The sequence below is a fragment of the Mytilus edulis genome, chromosome 1, assembly GCF_963676685.1.
Source record: "Mytilus edulis chromosome 1, xbMytEdul2.2, whole genome shotgun sequence".
NCBI lineage: Eukaryota > Metazoa > Mollusca > Bivalvia > Mytilida > Mytilidae > Mytilus > Mytilus edulis.
This window is the reverse complement of record NC_092344.1, coordinates 74,260,913-74,284,904: the sequence shown is the minus strand read 5'-3', so window position 1 is coordinate 74,284,904 and position 23,992 is coordinate 74,260,913. Positions and strand designations below refer to the sequence as shown.

General features: G+C 31.9%; 1 protein-coding gene across 3 annotated transcripts; it reads left to right on the top strand.

The window, feature by feature from the left end:
- LOC139489835 (glucose-6-phosphate 1-dehydrogenase-like) lies at nt 1–23,712 on the top strand. Of its 3 annotated transcripts, XR_011656245.1 has the most exons (13): nt 1–331; nt 4,987–5,024; nt 6,801–6,909; nt 7,607–7,815; nt 9,996–10,157; nt 11,667–11,792; nt 12,581–12,674; nt 12,893–13,019; nt 16,454–16,543; nt 17,436–17,644; nt 18,169–18,338; nt 19,932–21,367; nt 21,434–21,658. XR_011656245.1 is itself a non-coding variant. In XM_071276688.1 (12 exons), the coding sequence occupies exons 1-12, from the start codon at nt 110–112 to the stop codon at nt 20,032–20,034; spliced, it is 1,659 nt and encodes a 552-aa protein (XP_071132789.1). In that variant the 5' UTR covers nt 18–109; the 3' UTR covers nt 20,035–21,658. The 3 variants fall into 3 exon arrangements, 2 of the variants coding, with proteins under 2 accessions (XP_071132789.1, XP_071132783.1); XM_071276688.1 differs by having other exon boundaries at nt 18–331; nt 19,932–21,658; XM_071276682.1 differs by lacking the exons at nt 19,932–21,367; nt 21,434–21,658 and adding an exon at nt 23,326–23,712 and having other exon boundaries at nt 69–331.
- Nucleotides 23,713–23,992: the final 280 nt, after the last annotated feature.

Below are 23,992 nucleotides of genomic sequence, written 5' to 3'. Positions count from 1 at the left end.
TGTATCATTTAATATTAGGGACATTAGTCAGTAATCGGATCATGGATTAAACCCTTGATATGAGAAAGTATTGACCATTGATACCAACAGCTTTCAGACACAGAAATTAATGTACAGGCAATACAAAAAAGAATTAGAAAAACAGAGGGGTCTTAAATGTGACACGCCCACTTTTAGGGAAACGGAAGTCGACATTTTACTTCCTGTAGCAGACGAGTATTTTGGAAAAATGGCAGTGCAAGGGAAAGTTGATATGCTTTCCATCCTGAGGGATGAATTAGCCTATGAGGGTGGAGCAGCATCTCATGTTTTTGTTGTTTTAGGTGCATCGGTAAGTACACTTTGTGTTGTTAGTCCCTAAAAACGATGACATTGATCTGAAATGTCATTGTTAAATGCTTTCAGTTGTACTGCATTTCTTCTTTCTCATTTCTTTTAGTTGTACAAGATATTTGAATTTTATCTCCCACATGCGCTATGCAAGTAAGAGATTAGATCAAACGAAGACACATAAGAATATTCCTGTTTGACAGTCATTGTGCAAATTGTTTATCTTGTTGTTTACGCTAATGCACATATACATGTACACATAGATTTCTATGTATTATAAAGTGTTGTTTTATTTCTTGTCCTATATTTTGACACTACTAGTTTATTCAACTTGCAAATTCATTCCAATGAGTCAATCTAAAGTTTGATGATAATTCAATAGTCTGTTAAATAATTTCTGAATAATTACATGTATAAAAAATGAAATGGTAAACATTTTTAATGTTATGTTTTAATGTTATAAGTAATTGAAGTAACAAGATACATTGTACATAAAAAATAATTTTTTGACACTGGTTATAAAAGAAGACACTTGCAAACCCTAGTTATCCTTAATTATGATAGAAATGATTGAAATTAACAGGATTAAGGTGGAAAATTTTAATAGATTTTGAAATTTGTGACACATCCCCATGCTAGCCTAATGTAGGCATACTACCATATAGTAGCTAGCAGGGGATATACATTTTTGAACGCATCTTTCACATCATTTTTAAGGTTGTAACCTTAACATGCTTAAAGCAAGATGAATTTTAAGAGTCTAGCTGATCCAGTGATATGTACATCATTATCTGTTTCATATACATTTGTACTTAGACATTTGAAGGGTCTCTATCAGCATGATTAGTAAAAAAAGTATTATACAAATCCTTAGACTTTTCAAATCTTTCAACATTACATTTCTTTCCGTTGAATTTCACAGCCGAAAAGGGCAGACCAGGAAGTAAGTTTTACTTCTGAAATAACTACTTTATCATTGTTTATTGATTACATGTACAATGAGAGTAACACAGTTACTTATACAACTTATCTTACCTGAGGCCAATAAAAGGGTGGACCATACTGAGTTAAAAGAACGCTGTAGTTTGCTTATTAGTCTTCTACTGACAAAGTCGAAGGGGACTTTAGGTTTGCAGTCTGTCTGTCTGTCCACACTTTTTAAGTTCATGCTTGAAGATTTTAAATTTTGTTCCGGTCTGATGATTTTGTGCAGTGATGGCTCTTGAACTTAATTCACTCAAACAATCTGTTTTCTGCACTTTTTTTCGTCATTCTTGAAGATCTTGATTTGATAATGGGTATATAGTGACATTAAAACAAGTTACAGTTCATGTTTGAAATGTTATGAAACGTATACACAATGTTTATTACCACACAATACAGATCAAGATTAAATTTTGCTGGTGTGGCTTCAATAGTTCTAGAGTTATGCCCCTTTATAAATGGAAAAATTCAACATTTAGTTCTCTTACTTAAGTTTGCATAAACCAAATGTTTTGAAACTTATACACAATGTTCATTACCACAATACACATGATACAGATCAAGTTTGAATATTAGTGGTGTGACTTTAATCGTTCTAGAGATATGCCCCTTTACAAATGGAAAAAGTGGATGAATTTTTAGTTTCTAACTTTAGTTTGCCGCAACTAAATGTTGTGAAACTGATACACAATGCTTATTACCACAAACTCAGATCAAGTATAAATTTTGGTGATGTGACTTTAACATTTAGAGTTATGCTCGTTTATAACTTTATACATGTTATATAATATGCAACTGCAAGCAGGGCATCATCTTTGTCCCATTGACACATTCCCCATTTATTTTCTTCATGCTGTAAGATATTGATTTTGATAAAAGGTATACAGTTCAAGTTTGAAATATGTTCTGGTCTGATGATTTTGTGCAGAGTTAAGTCCCTTGGACTTAGAAAATTCACTTATATAATCAGTTTTCAATACAATGTTTTTCGTCATGCTTGAAGAAATTGACTTCATATTTGTTATAATGTTTACACAATGACAAGTTATAGATCAAGTTAGAATTTGGTTCTAGTACAAGGAATTTTTAACTGGCAGAGGACTACATGTATATATATTACTGTGCAACACTCACAGAATGCTTGATTATCATTGTTTATAGTAATTTTATACTCAGTAGCTTATTGATACCTTTGAAATTGTGTTTCAGACATTAGCAGAGGTAAATGGTGGCAAATATATGCAAATTTGTATTTAAATGAATAATTATTTTTGAATAGACCAATAGCATTGTAAGCTGATTGTTGCCCCCTCCTCTTTTTTGTGCTATCATATTCATGAAGATGAGATGAAGTATTGCATGCTGACTTTCATCTGAAAACGTATGGTTGCAATTATAGCATACATATATATTTACATGTATATAGCTTACAGTATAAAATTGGCGAGTGTGGTTTGTATTGCAGCTGTTGAAAAATTATTTTTTGGCATAGAAAGATATAATTTAAACAGTTTGCACTGTTATAAGGCAGTTATGGATAATTCCCAAATGGTGATTTATGCATCCAGGTCATCATTTGTTTTTAATTAAATAATGAATTCTATAAATATTGTCAGAACCTAAAACGTAAGTATAAATAAACTCTTATCAACGCCATCAATCATGTGTAGTACTAGATGAAAAAGCATTATTTGAAAAATTTGCCACAATGTTGCATTTATATAAGTTCTGTTTTGTTATTATTATACAACACAAAAAATTATTAGTAGAAATTACTGTGGAATCATTATTATTCGTTGGATAACAACCTTGATGGATTTCGGTGGTACAGGTGAACCATGAAATTCAATGTTCAACGAACATCCAAGTTTTTCATAATCCACAAAAATTGGTACTCAAGAAAATAAAAGAATACACAGTATACTTTGACCCACACTTGAACTGATTATATGTTTGATTTTACTTTCTTTGGTTGCTCTAACTTAACAGAATACCAGGATGTCTTATTACAGAATAGGTAAGTTAGCGAAAAAAGTATAAAGGTTGCCGTTGGAGTCAAAAGTCTGTAACATAAAAGTATTGAAGGCATATCTTTACTAGTCCATGATGTTTATTCACAAAGTGTCTAGATTATTGAGCAATTTAAGAGACTGACTTATACATGTTATAGTATACTTGATTAAATTATTTCTTTGTTGTTCAGGATTGTTTGTTAGGCTCATCTTTTCTGGGGTTTTTGTTTGGTGTTTTGGGGTTGTTGTCTCATTGGCAATTCCAACCCACATCTCCTTATGAAAAAAGTTTTATTTTAACCAACTGTTCAAAGTCAGTAAATTATTGGTTTTATATGGTAATGAAGTTTGTAAATGATTAACTAAAGTCTAGAAATATTCAATAATGTCGCAATTATACGATGATTAAAATAACGTGAAATCAATAACCAGTTGACAGGATAAAACACCTTATTTCTTCTTTATTTCCATATAGATGTCTAGATGGTAGTAGATTTTGTCCATGTTGTTAGCTTACTTTACATATATATACAATATACAATGACACACACATACATACATAGGTATATACCGGTACTAGGAAGTTTGTAACAGGATGTCATATACAACATAAGATCTAAGCATGCATGAAGTTTGATAAGATTTATTGTTACTTATGCCCCAGTAGTCTTTAAAAAAAGCTGAAAGTAATAAAATATTTAATTTCATGACATCTTGTTTTAAAATAAAGAAAGGTCAATTAAAGTAGTTTAGTTAATATTTAAAGATTTTAGCTGACATAAGTAAATAAAAAGTCTTAGATATTTGCACATGGTTAAGTATGTGTGTTTTATGACTAATATCAGAATATAAGGGCCAAATTTAGAGGTGCTCTACAAAATCACTCTGTCTGTCTGTCTCTTGTTTGACAATTCAAGATCGCCTTCATGAATATAGATAATTGGTTTTGTTTATGCAAAGAGTTAATCATGATTATATAAAAAAAGTTTTTCTATTTTCTATTAGTTGTAATTGAGTTATGGGACCTAATGTTTATTTAAAAAGTTCTTAATCAAACATTTGATTAATTGTTCAATAATTCAAAATTGGTTTGACTGGATTTCTTTAAAAAAAAAATAGCACAAGGGTAAAATTAATCAGAGATATATTCCTAAAATTATGTTTTATGATTTTTATTGTTCTCATGGTGAAAAAGGGAAACACAACTGTAGTTTTTGGAAAACCTTCATTTTTGTTAAAAAAAAAATTTGAAAAAAAACCTTTTTTGCTAGAATTTAAATGGACACAGTTGTTTTATTGTGAAATTATATAAGATTTAGAGAAAATATTAAATGGACATAAATTCTATGAATGACAAGATCCATCTACTTACCATGTTACTATTTCCTAAAATTATCAGACAGCTGACATTTCAGGATTTATTGCCAGTTTCATGTTTGTCTGAACCATGATCCAAAATTAAATAGATTGAGAGAAACTGTAAGCATCAAGAATGATATGAGTAAGATAAGTGATATTGTTAATCAACTCCTTATGACATGTATGAGATAAAATAATGGAAATTTTATAAAAATGAACTTTGTTTGCTTTTTTTGGAAAAAAAGTGGTTAACAAATATGAAAAAAAATATATTAAGCTGTATTTCTTTTATTTATTGTAGGGAGATCTTGCAAAGAAGAAAATATACCCTACACTTTGGTAAGTAATCCCAAAATCATCCCTTTAAAGGTACACAAAAAAGACATCTTAGTGCTATTTAAAGAGAGGTGTGTTGTAGAAACATGACATTTGAATATTTTCAACTGTCTGTACAATTGCCTTAAATTGCGTTACATCCATTTCATTTGAACTTTGGTAGATATATGTCTCAATTGCAATCATACCACATCTTCTTATCTTTATAAAATAGATTTTTCATGCTTAATGGTTTCTTACCTTTTTGTAATTCTGTTTGTTTCTATATGCATCATGATGAAAATTGCCTGGATTCTAGATCCAAAAAAAATTATGATGCATGTATGTAAAAAATTGAAAAATTTATGTTGACAAATGATCACAATGAAGTTCCTGTTAAAATAATTAGAGTTGGTCAAAATTGAAATTGTCTTAGTGTTATGTTTTATTTACAACATATTAATAATGTTGTTGAAAAATAAAAACAGGGATCAAAATTAGCGCTGGACTGGTGTTCTAAGACCAGTAGACTTTACGTCGGACCAGTAGATTTTGTCAACTGGTGGTTTTTGTCAATAAAAATCGCTGGTTGCATCACAATCTTAGTTTGTTTACATAAAAAAATTTGCTCATGAACAATCAGAACTGCACAAAAAATCTAAGGGAATAAAGTATAGGATTGTGGTGATGTTGAAGACAATGTTGACATTTTTTCTGTCCATGATCCTGATTGTGATAAAGAAAATCATTGAGATTATCAAAGCCTTTATCAAAATCAGGATCAAGACTCTCTTTTACTTGCCTTACATTTATGTACATGTGTATAAGAAAGCATGAAAATAAAAATGAACATCTATCATTTATATTGGTGTTTGACATATGAATGCCATTTTTGAAGTCCTGCACGACTAGTATATTTTTCAGTCCACTAGTCCCGCTGGCCAGTATATAAAAAGGCTTAAACTGGACCCTTGAAAAACAAATAAAAAATATTTCAAATATTTAGCTTTGGTTTATAAAGAAAGCTCAATTTCAAATTTTCGTGACATTTAAAATTAAAATGAACCATGATAAATTATTAAAAGATAGTGTTTCATTCTATTTTGTAACCCTTTGTTTGTTTTTCCCTTATTATTTTTTAAAAGTAACTTTTCATCGTGAGAAAATGAAAAACAAATAATCCTTTGTACTCTGAGGTAAAAGTTGAATTGACAAAAATGATATGAAAAAATTTCTATAAAAAGTGTTATGCATGCTGTTTTGCTTGTATTACATATAATAATGTTTTTTTTCGATGAAATATTTTAAAGGCAAATATGTTTGAATTTTGGTAAACCATCTGTTGAAATACATAAATATGATAAGGCTGGTCCTAATAATTTCCAAGTGCATATCAGGAGAGATGATATTAAAAGTATAACATGAAATATCTTAGTGTTGTGGTAATCTCCAATATTTAAGACAATTTTAATGTTCATGATGTTTGTGGTAAGCTTCAGCTTGATAGGGATAAAAAATAATTCTGACATTGGTAAGCAACCCCCCCCCCCCCCCCCATTTTATTTTTGACGTTCAATGCATTTGAATGGGAACATATAGTTACCCCCCACCCACCCCCTTTATCCTGGGTTGGGACACACACCCCTTTATTTTTTAATTTGCTGGATCCGCCCCAGAGTTGTTTAATTAAACAAATGTAAGTAAATAGAAATTTTAAGCTTAAAGTTTTTAATTGACTTTTTCACCAAATGCACATTTTATTTGTAGCACAAAGTAAATAACACAACTTTATGTTTGTAGGTGGCTGTTTAGAGATGGATTGTTACCACCAAAGACATATTTTATTGGTTATTCCAGAAGTAAGCTTACTGTGGATGATATCAAAAAGAAAGCACTGCCCTTCATGAAGGTAAACAGAAACACAAGTGTTACATGTATAAATAAAAAAAGGCAGAGCATTGATGACTAGAATGTTTTTCACATCCTTGTGCATTCTATGAGCATCTCCAAAGCCCAGAACTTTGTCAATGGTTGTTCTTGATTACATATATAAGGTGCTTAGTGTTAAGAAAATCTTCAGCAGTCTGTCTCTCTTAGATTTATTTACAACCATCTACAATTTGGACAATTTTAAGCTTAATGGTAAATTGACTACATGTCTCTACTATTCTTGAAGACGTTTTTTTGGCTCTTAGATGAGTTTTATGATTTTTCCTGTGTTGTCCAATTGCTGTATATCAGTGACGTCTACACCATCTTTTATTCCTAGTAAAGTAAATTTTCAAGTATTTCTAAAAATGAACATCACATTTTATATTTTGAAAATGATTACATGCATTGTAAGGAATAAATGTATCCTCAGGATAATTTTGTTATGGAACTTAGAATTGAGGCTCTCTGGATTGAAATTTGAAAGCAACCTTCATGTGAGCATGCTATACCTTGTGATGTGTTTTCACAACCATTGCTCACCAACTTCCTGTTTACAGAATACACAGAATACATTGTGTATTATTTTCAAGCAATATCTCACTGTTCAGCTGTTTTTTTCTGTTTATTTGTATGATACTTCCCTCATTGTAGGTATGTATTTTCTTTGTTTTTAGGTAAAAAATGGAGAGGAACAAAAAGTAGAGCAATTTTTCAAAATCAATGAATACATAGCTGGTAGTTACGACTCTCCTGGGGATTTCTCTAAACTGAACAAAGCCATAGAACAAAAAGGCAGCTGTAATAGATTGTTTTATCTAGCTCTTCCACCAACTGTGTATGAATCTGTCACCCTCAATCTAAAAGCTACATGTATGTCAAAGAGGTAAGGTTTTATCTATCTCTTCCACCGACTGTGTATGAATCTGTCACCCTCAATCTAAAAGCTACATGTATGTCAAAGAGGTAAGGTTTTATCTAGCTCTTCCACCAACTGTGTATGAATCTGTCACCCTCAATCTAAAAGCTACATGTATGTCAAAGAGGTAAGGTTTTATCTAGCTCTTCCACCGACTGTGTATGAATCTGTCACCCTCAATCTTAAAGCTATATGTATGTCAAAGAGGTAAGGTTTTATCTAGCTCTTCCACCAACTGTGTATGAATCTGTCACCCTCAATCTAAAAGCTATATGTATGTCAAAGAGGTAAGGTTTTCAGTGGCGGATCCAGAAAAAAATTTGGGGGTGGTCCCAAATGAATATTGAATGGTATGAAAGTCCAGCAAGGCCAATATTAGTGTTTTTGTCAACAATATGCTTGGATTCATCTCTGTGCCCTCGTAAAGTCAAATTTTGCCTCCCACATAAAATCACACATTTGATAACAGAGGACAAGATTTCGCGATTTTTTCTTACAACTTCGGCATTTTTTGTGTTTGATTGAGTTCTAATATTATCTTTGGTATTTTCCATCACAGCAAGAAAATTGAGTGCCTTTTCCCTAGCAAATTCATGTGATATTTTGGCCTCTTTACCGTCTTTACCAAAATGTTTTGTAAGCCTGTCGTGAGCATAGGCCATATCTAAAAGAGGTTCTTCACTGAGTTGCTGTTTATATGAAAAATTACCAACATCATATTTAGTAGAAAAATGCAATGTCTCAAGCGTGTGAACATGAAGGTTTAACAATTGTATCAAAAAGTGACTCCTCAGATGAGCTCCCTCGACTATCACAAAGTTCATCTAGATTTGAATTGTGACGTTTTCTAGGCTGAACATTGTCATCTTGCTCCAACTTGCGTTTGGGACTAGGGCAGCTTGACGACCTAAAATATATAGTAGGTCATTCAGTCGTGCTTAAACATTTAAAGCTTTTAGGAAGGAAAAGGGAGGAGAAAAGGAGGAAAGGGGGGGGGGGGGGCTCAAAGAGATAGATAAACAAATTTAATTTAATTCATTCATAATGATTGTTTTTTCAAAATGTACATAAATGAAATTTAAAACCGAGACGAGACTCCGTTAGTTGGACAATGCAATTATATATGGAAATTTCACTTAAAAATACAAATTTTTGTTTTATTTACCTTTCAAAATAAGAAGTCAACTTCTTCATGTTGACAAGCTGTTTTGACAATTTAATTACATGTATGCAGGTGAAACGCATTGATCCGTATTCTATCATTGTGACACCTCCAGGTATCCAGATAATCCATAACCAATTAGTGCGATGAAAGGATTGATCTTAAGTGTTAATTTGTTAATTTGTTAATTAGCTAGTTAATGAAAAAATAGACACTTTAAAAAAAATTTGAGGTTCGTCATAGGGGTGGTCCGGTGCGCCGTGGGACCACCCCCTGGATCCGCCACTGGTTTTATCTAGCTCTTCCACCTACTGTGTATGAATCTGTCACCCTCAATCTAAAAGCTATATGTATGTCAAAGAGGTAAGGTTTTATCTAGCTCTTCCACCGACTGTGTATGAATCTGTCACCCTCAATCTAAAAGCTACATGTATGTCAAAGAGGTAAGTCTCGACTCCAATCTTATTTGGCTAGGATTGTCAGTTTTCATGTAGAAGGCTGGTAGTTCTTTCTGGGCACTTGAGCTCCATTCACCAATACAACCTGAACCCCACAAAATAGCACAATAGTGACTAAATTGGTGTTAAACACTTAAATCAATCAATCTTTTGCTGTATTTTCATAGAATTGTAAATTTAATGTTAAACTTTATTTAAAATTTATGAAAAACTTTCCTGAATATTTTTACTTTAATATTTCATAAAAAAGTCATTGTGGAATCTTCATTTTAATTTTGGTTGACTCTTTCCATATGTCATGAAAGAATTGATACATGCATGTGTTCATTTTTTGCAGCATTTTCCTCTCCGAAATTGGTTGGATTTTTTTCAGATGGGGAGCCGTTTGAAAATTTCATATTAAAAATATATGGCATTTGTGAAGTATTTGTGCTTGCTCACTTAAGGTTCCTTCATTTTTCCTCAATCATTAATGTATAGTTCTGAAATCTTAATCTGCTTCATACATAAAATATAATTTATTTCAGTGATAAATGGACAAGAGTGATTGTTGAGAAACCTTTTGGAAAAGATTTAGAATCATCAAACAGACTGTCCAATCATCTGTCAGCATTATTTAAAGAGGAGGAGCTATACAGGATAGATCATTACCTTGGGAAAGAAATGGTACAGAATCTCATGGTTTTAAGGTATACAATTTAAATTATCACCTCACAGTATAATTTGGTATTTATATTGGCTAATAACCTTATTATTCACTGCTGATTAATGCCATTGATTGTATAATAAAACAGCCCTATGAGTCTTGAGATATCTGAAATTGCCAACCCTTCTAAGGCTTCTAAGGCTAAATAACGTTTAGTAGGGTAGACAATTTTAGATATCTCATCCTCATAGGGTCATTTTTGTACAAATGTATATGGAACAAATAGAGATCTGTTTTTGGTAATTCTATTAAAATTGAATCATCAGGTGGCCATGTAGAGAATTTGATACGTCAAAAGCAGTATATTGTATTGTATAATACTCAAACTGTGACTTCCTTTATAGGTAAAGTTGTCCTTAGTCAAATTTTTTGTCTGTTACCAAGGACAGAGTTTTGCAGGTTTTTCAGGGGGCCCGGGCCCCCCTTTTTTGGGAAAAAAACTAGTTTGTTTCTATAGGGAATCACTGAAGCATGGCAAGAGCGCCCCCTTTTAGGCAGCCAGTGGGCCCCCTCTTATGAAAATTTCTGGATCCGCCACTGGTAACATACTTTTTCATCTTAACTGTTTTAAATATTTTATGCCTTTCGCTTCCCAGCTTTTTGGTTTGAAACATACCTGTTTTAAATAGTAATAACTCTATTCTAAAAGTGATTGGGGAATCTGGACTTCATCTAATTTTGCATTGCCTTTTTAAAATGTAGTGAAAGAATATATGTATAAGTTTGAAAGGAGAAGGTTCAGTAAGACCCCTTTTTGGCCCCAAAATATAGCAGTTTTACAAAATTGTGAAAATGTAATCTTTTAGATATTTACTGGAAAGTAGAATGCTTCTGCTACATAAATATGGGCTGTTTTTGACAATACAATGTACATATATCGGGTACTAGCATCATTAAGTCATGCTAAATTACTGAAATCTTCACAATTTTAGCATTTTATTTAAATTTTAGACGGTTTCCATCTTAAATGAAAGTGGCCGCATTCGTGTTCATTCATAATATTGAAATGTAAGTTGTATTTGGTAATAATACATAACATATGTAAAGGTTGAGGATGAACACGGATGAGGCCACTTTCTTTTTTGACAAATACCATCTGAAAAGTGACGTTTTTTGGCATATTAGATGGATTTTTCATATTTAAGCTTGAATTGGAGCGTTTTTAATGACTAAATCAGTTAAAATCTTTCCCAAAAACTTATTGAATCAATTGAAATAGACACTTAAGTGTTTAAAAAGTGTCCAAAATCTTTCGTTAGATGAACTTGAAATTTGAGGCCAAAATCGGCCCTTACCGGACAAATACCATCTGAAAAGTGACGTTTTTTGGCATATTAGATGGATTTTTCATATTTAAGCTTGAATTGGAGCGTTTTTAATGACTAAATCAGTTAAATCGGCCCTTACCGGACCTACTCCTTTGATTTTCTGCCTCATGCATTGGAATGTTTTTTAATATTTCATCTTTATATATACAGTATCTTCTTTGCAGATTTGCCAACAGAATTTTTAGTCCTGTCTGGAACAGAGATGGAATAGCTTCTGTTGTTATTAGCTTTAAAGAACCATTTGGTACCCAAGGAAGAGGTGGATACTTTGATGAGTTTGGAATCATCAGGTACCAGTTATTATTAAATGATCATAGTTATCTGTGTTAAATCTATGTAACACGACTTCTGATTGGCTGACGTTATTTTGTTGTTATCCCATAGACATAATTTAGTCATGTGACCGTGACGTCAACAACATTTTTCATGGTTTATTATGAATAATAAAAAATTAATAAGGAATGACTGTAATATTTTTTCTGTCTTTGAAGAAATAACATAAAAAATGTGGTGCACACTGTTAAATAACCCACTACGCGCGTTATTCAGTGTGCACCAAATTTTTTATGTTATTTCTTCAAAGACAGAAAAAATATTACAGTCATTCCTTAAATAAAAGGAGTTGTAAGATATTTGATAAATACATATACATCATTGAACATTAAGACAGTAACATTACCTCAAAAATAAAAACAATAACCAATTATGTAGATGCTGTTGAAGGAGGAAATGGTTTTAGCTATGTTAATTTGAAATAACAATATTTTTTGTTGATTGAAAGTAGCTTAGATTGTTTTGCCATGATACATATAATATCAATTTAAAAGCGTTAAACTTCATTTTGACATTATATTGTATATATTTTGGACCAAACATTTTTATTGTTTAAGCCAAAGAAAAGTTGTCATTTTGTATATGTACTGTATCAATAAATGTGTGACACTCAAATAAAATATATTTATCCTATATGAAATGATGTCGATTTGGAATAAGAATCTACATTGTACCCATGAACTTCATATGGTTTATAAATATTAATTTGGATTGGGTATATATTTATATAATTTTTATTTAACAGAGATGTGATGCAGAATCATTTAATGCAGATACTAACCCTAGTAGCTATGGAAAAACCACCTACTACAAATGCTGAGGACATACGTAATGAAAAGGTCTGTTATCTATTGGGATGTCGGATTATAGAAGTTCATTTTATTCCCTTGCAGGCTTGTATGTCTTTTAGTACCTGGCTAGAATTTGATATAGTATAGTGAAAAGGGGGGTGCGTACTATGCATGAATGTGTCTTACACACCAAAGGACGTTATAAAAATTACTACTTAAATTATAAAAACAGACATTCTGCTTAAACATTTATTTTTGTATTTCAGGTTAAAGTATTGAAGAGCATCCAGCCAGTAGATATAAAGGATACAGTTTTAGGCCAGTATGTAGGTAAACCTGGTGGTAAAGGAGATGAGGCTCAAGGTTATCTGGATGATCCTACTGTTCCTAAAGGTAAGTGTCATACCGTAGTCAGTAGATATAAAGGATACAGTTTTAGGCCAGTATGTAGGTAAACTTGGTGGTAAAGGAGATGAGGCTACAATTTTAGGCCAGTATGTAGGTAAACCTGGTGGTAAAGGAGATGAGACTCAAGGTTATCTTGATGATCCTACAGTTCCTAAAGGTAATTGTCACACCATAGTCAGTAGATATAAAGGATACAGTTTTAGGCCAGTATATAGGTAAGCTTGGTGGTAAAGGAGATGAGGCTCAAGGTTATCTTGATGATCCTACTGTTCCTAAAGGTAATTGTCATACCATAGTCAGTAGATATAAAGGATACAATTTTAGGCCAGTATGTAGGTAAACCTGGTGGTAAAGGAGATGAGGCTCAAGGTTATCTTGATGATCCTACAGTTCCTAAAGGTAATTGTCATACCATAGTCAGTAGATATAAAGGATACAGTTTTAGGCCAGTATATAGGTAAGCTTGGTGGTAAAGGAGATGAGGCTCAAGGTTATCTTTATGATCCTACTGTTCCTAAAGGTAATTGTCACACCATAGTTAGTAGATATAAAGGATACAATTTTAGGCCAGTATGTAGGTAAACCTGGTGGTAAAGGAGATGAGCCTCAAGGTTATCTGGATGATCCTACAGTTCCTAAAGGTAATTGTCATACCATAGTCAGTAGATATAAAGGATACAATTTTAGGCCAGTATGTAGGTAAACCTGGTGGTAAAGGAGATGAGGCTCAAGGTAATCTGGATGATCCTACAGTTCCTAAAGGTAATTGTCATACCATAGTCAGTAGATATAAAGGATACAATTTTAGGCCAGTATGTAGGTAAACCTGGTGGTAAAGGAGATGAGGCTCAAGGTTATCTGGATGATCCTACTGTTCCTAAAGGTAATTGTCACACCATAGTTAGTAGATATAAAGGATACAATTTTAGGCCAGTATGTAGGTAAACCTGGTGGTAAAGGAGATGAGGCTCAAGGTTATCTGGATGATCCTACTGTTCCTAAAGGTAATTGTCACACCATAGTTAGTAGATATAAAGGATACAATTTTAGGCCAGTATGTAGGTAAACCTGGTGGTAAAGGAGATGAGGCTCAAGGTTACCTTGATGATCCTACTGTTCCTAAAGGTAATTGTCACACCATAGTCAGTAGATATACAGGATACAATTTTAGGCCAGTATGTAGGTAAGCTTGGTGGTAAAGGATATGAGACACAAGGTTATCTTGATGATCCTACTGTTCCTAAAGGTAATTGTCACACCATAGTTAGTAGATATAAAGGATACAATTTTAGGCCAGTATGTAGGTAAACCTGGTGGTAAAGGAGATGAGGCTCAAGGTTATCTTGATGATCCTACAGTTCCTAAAGGTAATTGTCACACCATAGTTAGTAGATATAAAGGATACAGTTTTAGGCCAGTATGTAAGTAAACCTGGTGGTTAAGGATATACACAGCTATACAGTGTGATGCGTTTGTTTTCAGATTCATCACTGAACACTTTTACTTGTTAGACAATTAAAATTTATTATGACCTTATTAGCTCACCTGGCCCGAAGGGCCAAGTGAGCTTTTCTCATCACTTGGCGTCCGTCGTCCGTCGTCCGTCGTCGTCCTGCGTCCATCGTCCGGCGTTAACTTTTACAAAAATCTTCTCCTCTGAAACTACTGGGCCAAATTTAACCAAACTTGGCCATAATCATCATTGGGGTATCTAGTTTAAAAAATGTGTCCGGTGACCCGGCCAACCAACCAAGATGGCCGCCATGGCTAAAAATAGAACATAGGGGTAAAATGCAGTTTTTGGCTTATAACTCAAAAACAAAGCATTTAGAGCAAAACTGACATGGGGGTAAAATTGTTCATCAGGTCAAGATCTATCTGCCCTGAAATTTTCAGATGAATCGGACATTCCGTTGTTGGGTTGCTGCCCCTGAAATGGTAATTTTAAGGAAATTTTGCTGTTTTTGGTTATTATCTTGAATATTATTATAGATAGAGATAAACTGTAAACAGCAATAATGGTCAGCAAAGTAAGATCTACAAATAAGTCAACATGACCAAAATGGTCAGTTGACCACTTTAGGTGTTATTGCCCTTAATAGTCAATTTTTAACCATTTTTCGTAAATCTTAGTAATCTTTTAGAAAAATCTTCTCCTCTGAAACTACTGGGCCAAATTTAACCAAACTTGGCCATAATCATCATTGGGGTATCTAGTTTAAAAAATGTGTCCGGTGACCCGGCCAACCAACCAAGATGGCCGCCATGGCTAAAAATAGAACATAGGGGTAAAATGCAGTTTTTGGCTTATAACTCAAAAACCAAAGCATTTAGAGCAAATCTGACGTGGGGTAATAATGTTCATCAGGTCAAGTTCCATCTGCCCTGAAATTTTCAGATGAATCGGACAATTCGTTGTTGGGTTGCTGCCCCTAAAATGGTAATTTTAAGGAAATTTTGCTGTTTTTGGTTATTATCTTGAATATTATTATAGATAGAGATAAACTGTAAACAGCAATAATGTTCATCAAAGTAAGATCTACAAATAAGTCAACATGACCAAAATGGTCAGTTGACCACTTTAGGATTTATTGCCCTTTATAGTTAATTTTTAACCATTTTTCGTAAATCTTAGTAATCTTTTAGAAGAATCTTCTCCTCTGAAACTACTGGGCCAAATTAAACCAAACTTAGCCATAATCATCATTGGGGTATCTAGTTAAAAAAATGTGTCAGGTAAATCGGCCAACAAACCAAGATGGCCGCCATGGCTAAAAATAGAACATGGGGGTAAATTGCAGTTTTTGGCTTTTAACTCAAAAACCAAAGCATTAAGAGCAAATCTGACAGGAAGTAAAATTGTTGATCAGGTCACGATCTATCTGCCCTGGAATTTTCAGATGAATCAAATAATCGGTTGTTAGGTTGCTGCCCCTGAATTGGTAATTTTGAGGAAATTTTGCTGTTTTTTTGTTATTATCTTGAATATTATTATAGATAGAGATAAACTGTAAACAGCAAAGTAAGAAGTAAAAATAAGTCAGTACGACCAAAATAGTCAATTGACCCCCTAAGGAGTTATTGCCCTTCATAGTCAACTTTTAACAATTTTCTTAAAATTTGAAAATTTTCAATAACATTTTCCACAGAAAGAACTGTTATAGATAGAGATAATTGTAAGCAGCAAGAATGTTTATTAAAGTAAGATCTACAAACACATCACCATCACCAAAACACAATTTTTTCATGAATCCATCTGTGTCCATTGTTTTAATATTCACTTAGACCAAGGTGAGCGACACAGGCTCTTTAGAGCCTCTAGTTTTTTTTTTTATCTCTGTGAGACATGCAGAATATGGTACAGATGTTTCATATTTTATATTTTAATTTTTGTTCACAAAGCTTTTGTTTATTTTCAGGATCTGTAACTCCTACATTTGCTACTGCTGTGTTGCATGTGAAAAATGAGAGATGGGATGGTGTACCTTTTATACTTAGATGTGGAAAAGGCAAGTATATATTTAAAATAGAAAGATGGTCTTCATGGTCTTTGTCAAACAGATTTATGCAATAATAGAGTCAATTGGAACCATTACATTACACATCAGACATTTCTGAAAACTAAAGACAAATCTTTACTGTACCAGATTTATGGGCATTACTTTTGACCTTATTATTGAAAGGCTGCTCAGTTTTAAGAATATGGTTACATACAAAATAGATAACGTATGAATCCTAGCTTTTACTTTTGAAGAGTTAAACATCTTGAAAAATTCTTCTTCAGTGATATCACACCATGTAAACACTTTAAAATTTTGCACTTCCAAAATGCTTCTCTGGATTTAACTTCATCAGTAGCGCTAAAAGATGGGGATGCTTAAATATACTGCAGAGTTATGAGCTATATCAGCAAAAATGACTTAAACTGAATACCCAATGTCATCTAGGTTTAATTACGACTGAAGGATAAATGGAAATTGTAATCTCAAGAATGGAAATTCAATTTATTCCTGGTACCTGGTTCATGCATAGTGTAAAACACTAACTAACAGTCTATTATTTGAACTTGGAATTATTTTTAACTATGGAATTTGCTTGATTTCTTGTTATTGAAATTTTCAATAAATTCCATGATTATTCTGTACTGAAATGTTCTGTGCTGCGCACAACACTTTCTATTACAAAGAAAATAGTATATTTTCAATAGAATGTACTGTGCCGCGCACAACACTATCTAACCAAAATACATTGTATGGAAAGTGTTATTAACCGCTCAAAAGATCATAATACAAAATAAACATGGAATTTATAAAAAAAATTTAAACACAAGAAATTATGCGAATTCCATAATTAAAAATAATTCCAAGTTCAAATAATAGCCTGTTAACTGTTCTTCTTCAGCATTGAATGAAAGGAAAGCAGAAGTGAGGATACAATTCAAAGATGTTGCTGGAGATATTTTCCCTGATGGGGAGGTAAAGAGAAATGAATTGGTAATAAGAGTACAGCCAGATGAAGCTGTGTATCTAAAAATGATGGCAAAGTCACCAGGGATGTCTTTCAACTGTGAGGAAACAGAGCTGGATCTCTCTTATTCTTCTAGATACAAGGCAAGTTCTATAGTACATAAATCAAGAGATGTAATTTATAGATGGGAATGCATGTACTTATTTGAAGTCCTTAGTTTATAAGAAACTAATTTTTAAAGTTTAGTACTGGTCGATTAATTGTAGAATTTCTCCATGTGAAGAAGAATTTGTAATTTTAAACCATGTTAAACATGAAGAAGTTATATTAGACATGTACTTTGATATTTGAGGGAAAATATATAAATTACTGATGGTCACTGTACGATTGTCTTAAATTATTGTATAAACTCATATCATATTGTGCAACATCAAGAATTCTTAATAGATTGATGAAAAAGACTGCATGGATGAGACCAATTAAAACAAAAACGGTTTGTGAAGTAGAAAGTATTTAGCAAGAAATAGGACTTCTGCAAAATAACATTATTTGATTTCTTGTGTAGAATTGTCTCATAGCTAGGCAATCATACCACATCTTTTTATTTTTATATGCATTTAAATTGAAAAAATAAGGTGTTTCATATAGAATTACTTATAATTGACAGGATCTCAAACTTCCAGATGCCTATGAGAGGTTGATTTTAGATGTATTTTCTGGTATCCAGATAAACTTCGTTAGATCTGATGAATTATATGAAGCCTGGAGAATATTTACGCCATTACTTAACAAGATTGAAACAGAGAAGCCAAAACCTATTACTTATGTCTATGGAAGGTAAGACACTCTGTTGTTTTGGTGTAATGCTTTGGATGTTGTTTTTTTAATGTATATTTATAGATTTTAAGCAGGTAATATATTGTTTGTCTTGAAAGAGTTAAACAGAGAAAATAATTTAGAATTTGCAAATTCATACCACATAATTTTAATTATAATATACCATACTTCTATTAAAGATTGATGAACTAATAATAAGGAATATAATTGAATATTAAATTGTATATAAAACAATTGGAGATGGACTCTTTGAGATGTTATAGCACTCAGAGACAATGGACTTGACATTGTCTTCTTTATTAGGTCCCAAAGTTTAAAGATAAATATTTTGGAAAGCAAGTGTATACAGAAGGATAAATTAACAGAAATGATGAAAAGGTTCAGAAATCTAATCAAACTGGTCATGCTAGTTTTCAGATTTGGTTTTTGATATCAAGAATGTCTTCACATAACAAACTTGTGTATTTTATTGTTTAGAATATATATTCAAGTGATGTTTTTGAAATTACAACTGTTTGGTAATTCTAATTTACTAATAAACCATAAGCAAGACATTTTTATCATTATATAATCAGATGCATGATAAAATTCATATTCTTCAAACATTTTCTGTTTTCATGTGACCTTAAATATTATAAATTCCACAACTTTCTTGTTGGATAGGGTACTTACCTGACATCTCTTAAAGATACTAACTGCAGTTATTTCCAATATTAGCATGAACCTTTTTTTCTTGAAAAAAAAATCATTTACTGGCATGAGGTTTTTATTAAATGTCATTATGTTGTGTCCTTATATTTACTATTAAAAGTAGCAATTCGCCTGGTTCCATGTTTTCAGAATCTAATGAATTCTGTGTAATTTTTCACAAGAGTTTATACCAAACTTTGCTGATTGATTAAAAAGGTTCTGTACCTTGGATGTTTAACCAATCACATTACTCATGAAGATTTAGATTCTGAAAAAGAAATTACATGATCTGTTTTCTTCTTAACTGAACCACCAAATAGTTCGCTGCTTACTCAAATGCAACAGAATTCACATAAAGAAGAAAAAATACAGATGTGAAAAACTGTCCTCTCTTTCTTAAAAAATAATAGTTCATACTTATTTAATTATATAATTAGAATATTATATAATTAGAATAGTTGGATCTTAACTAAATTGACATAATGGTATGATCTACTTTGGATTCATTTATTTTTCATGGGTACAGGTTTTTGTGGATATTTGACTTTTTGGTTTTACCAAAGTCTACATTGCAAGTTGATAGAAAATGTGTACTCCATTGAACATTTAAATTTGATTGACCTATACTAGTACAATCAAAATCCACTAAAATTAGTATCCCAAAAAATACTAACGAATCCACAGTATGTTAAATATATTTTGCATGGAATAAACAATTACTGAACAACTATGTGTGGCAGTAGCTTTGAACAATTTTACTTGTGGTCAGTTTACTGTATCTCAATATCTTTCTTGTAGTATGTTTTTTTTATATATATATTGTAACCCTGGTATACCTTGGTGTTGGTCTTATATTTTGGTTTGGTTGTTGTAAGTGTAGTGTTTTTCTGTGTGTCCTTTCAGTCGTGGACCAAAAGAATCAGATGAATTCATGGCAGATAGGGATTTCAAGTACACAGGGACTTACAGATGGACAGAGTCCAAAGAGACTAAAGCAGGCTTATAAATCGTTTTTGTTACATTCCTGAACAATGAGAATAGAACTATATTTTTTATAGATTTCTACAAATTGTGATATGTTATTTTTCATTTCAATTTATACTTTTGCTTAAAATGAAGCATGAATACATGACACAGCTTTTTCTTAGCATAATATTATTCTTTTCATTTTGAATATTAATTGTTTTCTCAAACATGTGAAATTGATTTAAAAAAAAAAAAGTATTCAGAAACCAATTCAGTGTTGAATCTGAAAAAATGCTACTTATTCAGAAGATTCACTCTTAATCCAAATTCTCGTGTGAATGCAAACTGCAATATAGTAGGTAGATTGAGCAAAAAGTAGGACACATTGATGTAAACAGAACAATAGAAAAAAAGCAATTTATCTCATATTTTATAGTTATATTATATTTCATATATTTATTCAAATAGTTTTACATGTATTTGTTATCTGTTAATATGGTGCAGGAATACAAAATATATATAGAATGTACTGTAGCATAGTTATCTGAAATTAATTGTCTTTTGTACATTAAAATATTCTACTAATTTCCAACTTTCTAACAAAACGAGAAGAGATAATTTTGACATTGTTGAAAGTTTAAGAAATTGTAACGTCAAAGGATTTCTAATGTATTCATGAGGATCTATACATGTGAACATTCATTCTGGAAGTATGAATCTCAAGATATTAAGATATAAACAAAAGAAGATAATGATAAATGTCCATGAGACAGCATTTTATGGCTGTTTAACATCCAGCTGTATAATTTACCCTTCTTTTAACTAGACCTACATGCTTAGACAGATTTTAAATGTGCTAGTCCACAAAGTAACAGTTCGTAGAAACACATGTCACCCTACCTGGATATTTTATTACTCTGAGCCAAGCAGTCTTGCACCTTCATGCCTCATGCTTAGCGGAGAGGCATTACATATCATTTGCTTTAATAAGTCTTTGATTTGAACTTATTGACAAAAAGGCAACATACAGCCTTCAATAATAGACAGTTGTCTATAAAATATATAAAGCTTTAAATCATAATAAGTCTCAAAGGACTACCACAGATCATCTGCACAACAAGAAATTCTTCAAATTACAAAAAATCAGACAACCACTGAAAAGTTTCCAGTCTTGGGTCAGGCACGTGCATAATGTTGTAGGGTCATATAAGGTTGTGTTTATTTTAACCAATACCCTTTTCATCAGTGAACTTAATAAAAGCTTCTTATTGTGAAATGAAATTGTAAATAATTCTGGCATCAAAGATGGGAATTTAAAAAAAATGGTTAAGATTGGATTTTTATATAAAATATTTTATGTCCCAACTTTAAAAGTAGGGGGCATTATGTTTTCCAGTATGTGCACACACCCATTAGTCTGCCTTTTCATTCATTTCTAGTTCCCATATCAGGTCAAAGTTTTGGTTTACCATGAAGGTTATGTCACATCTTCTAGAATTTTGTAAACATGTTCATTGATAAGTTACAAGGAAAATCTAGCATTGTAGATTTATGGGTCTATTATGTACTTGGTAAAGTATATTCTATTACGTTATAAATTTCTGAGATATATATTGTTTCTGTTAACTTTTCATTTATCATTAATAAATATATTTACATACCAAGTTTTTTTTACATATCAATAACAAATACACCTCACTAACTAGATTTTTTTAGGTTATATCTCCAATCTAGAAGTTGGAGCTTTATTGTGTTCACCTTGTTCGTTTGTTCTAATGTTATGTTCCAGAGCTATGCCTTTTACTTACCTTAATAGTTATCAAAGGTTCCAGGCTTATTATATGATACTCCAGACATGCTTTTCTTCTACATAAAACTCATCAGTGACACTAGATCACAATAGATTCAAAACCAAACAAGCAGTTTCCATATGATAACCATAATGCTATTTAAACAAATCTTTCAAAACTTAAACACAACATCATAGACCATTAAATACTGGTTAAGTTCAATTTGAAGGTCTTAAAATTTACTGTTCAATAGTCATACCCTTATATATAGTTACCTTACAAATTGGTGTTTTTGGTTTTTTGTACAATAACAACTGGAAAACCCCACTTCTAATACCATTTGTCCACTACTGATGAGGATGCTGACTTGTGACAGGCATATGGAAATGTGGAGGTGTAAAAAAAAATTATGATATTTCCTCTCCCCCTTTTTAATGTCAATCAGTAAATTAACAAAAGGTACATTTAAAAACACACTAAAAACTTAATAGAAGAAGCACTTGACTCTATAAAAGGGTTTCATAGAAAATTAAAGTTTAGAAAGAATTTTCCTATTAATGAAAGCTATATCAATTTACTTATCCTGCTAAATAAAAATCATGCCATCTACAACTAATATTGTTAGCTGTAATAGTCTATTCTCATATTACTGACTTTTGACTCTGGCTTCTATATTTTTTCCACAGGGTAACAACTCTGTGGTAAGACATCCTGGTACTCTGTCAATTACGAGCAACCAAAATAAGTAAAATTAACTTTATAAATTGTGCAATTATTGGGGAAAATTTACTGCTTTCTCATGATTAAGTCATGTATAGAAAGCATTAAACAGTAAACTTTCCCTCCAAATTGTACTGATTAAAATCTTCAATTTACTTATTTACGTTGCTCCTGCTTGACCAAGTACCAGGGTGTCCAACCACAGAGCAGGTAACCTGTCAGAAAAATATATTTCAAGTCAAAAGTCTGTAATATGAAAATGGTCTATTCATAGAAGATTTTATTCAGCAACTCAATAATCTGGAGAAATGCACAAAACAAACTATACCGAAAAACATGAAAAATATTTAGGTATTGTTTTGAATTATAGAGGATAGAGTGAACAGCAGTATCATTAAAACTTCAATCAGTCAGTTTATAAAGTCAAAGAGACTTAAATCACAACACTGAGGTTATGAGGTCAAATTCGGTATGAGGCAGTTGTTTTTGACTCCCAATATTAATTAAATAGGATTATGGTTTTCTCCTGGCACTCTGGCTTCCACCATGAAAACTAACAGTCATGAAATAGCACAAGTGACGTTAAGCACCAATCAGTCAATCAATCAATCATTGGGGAAACTTTGGTATCATAGTTAAGTATTGACTGATATTTTTGTGTTATTGTATACTCCTTTTGCTGAATGGGATACTGTTCTGAGTTTAAACAGGTTTAAAAGCTATGTACAGCAGTTTTGTTTGTAGACTTAAAATAGACTTAGATTCATTTATTTCAATTTCATGCAAATCTGAACATATTTTCAAAATGTTTTATTTTTCAGCCGTGGTCCAAAAGAAAGTGATAAACTTTGTCATGACAGGGATTTTATCTACACTGGAACATACAAATGGAGTAAGCCAGAACCTGCTGGCAAATTGTAAAGTTCTGAACAGATCAAAGTTTGAATGACAGTACTTATTACTGTAGAGGCAGCAATGAAGATTTTTTACGATTCCAGACTCACAGGGTATCAATCTGTGATATAAATTATTCAGAATCTTTGTTAGAAATACATTCAAAATTGTATATAAAGAACAGTTATTTAGTTATAAGCAGGTGTGTGTAAAACCGAGGTTGAAGTTCATGAGTAAGATGTTTTTTTCCAAGACAGACTGATAACAATGAAAAGTTAACAGTGATTGCTCTCATGATAATATTTGACCAGCTCCAGAAAAACAGTGATAGATTTAACTTAATGGAAAATAACTACAGTTAGAAATGATTAAAAGTGCTATTTTTACAACAAATAAGACATGCATTTAACAAAATGGACTATTTTTGCAATAATTATATAAAACAAATATCCAATAAAAGTGCTATTTTTATAATTTTTTTAAACACAGATTTTAAAACAAAAAGTGCTCTATGTAAGTCAATTGTAACAACATATATCTTAAACTAGGAACTGAAGTTCCCAAATCTTTTTTGACATTAATTATTTTATACAC

Excerpts from the sequence above, each read along its gene's own strand:
- LOC139489835 (XM_071276688.1), top strand. The coding sequence starts at position 110 with ATGTACAGGCAATACAAAAAAGAATTAGAAAAACAGAGGGGTCTTAAA. Across the intron at positions 10,158-11,666 it reads CAGAATCTCATGGTTTTAAG|ATTTGCCAACAGAATTTTTA; the intron begins GTATACAATTTA and ends TCTTCTTTGCAG. Across the intron at positions 11,793-12,580 it reads GATGAGTTTGGAATCATCAG|AGATGTGATGCAGAATCATT; the intron begins GTACCAGTTATT and ends TTTATTTAACAG.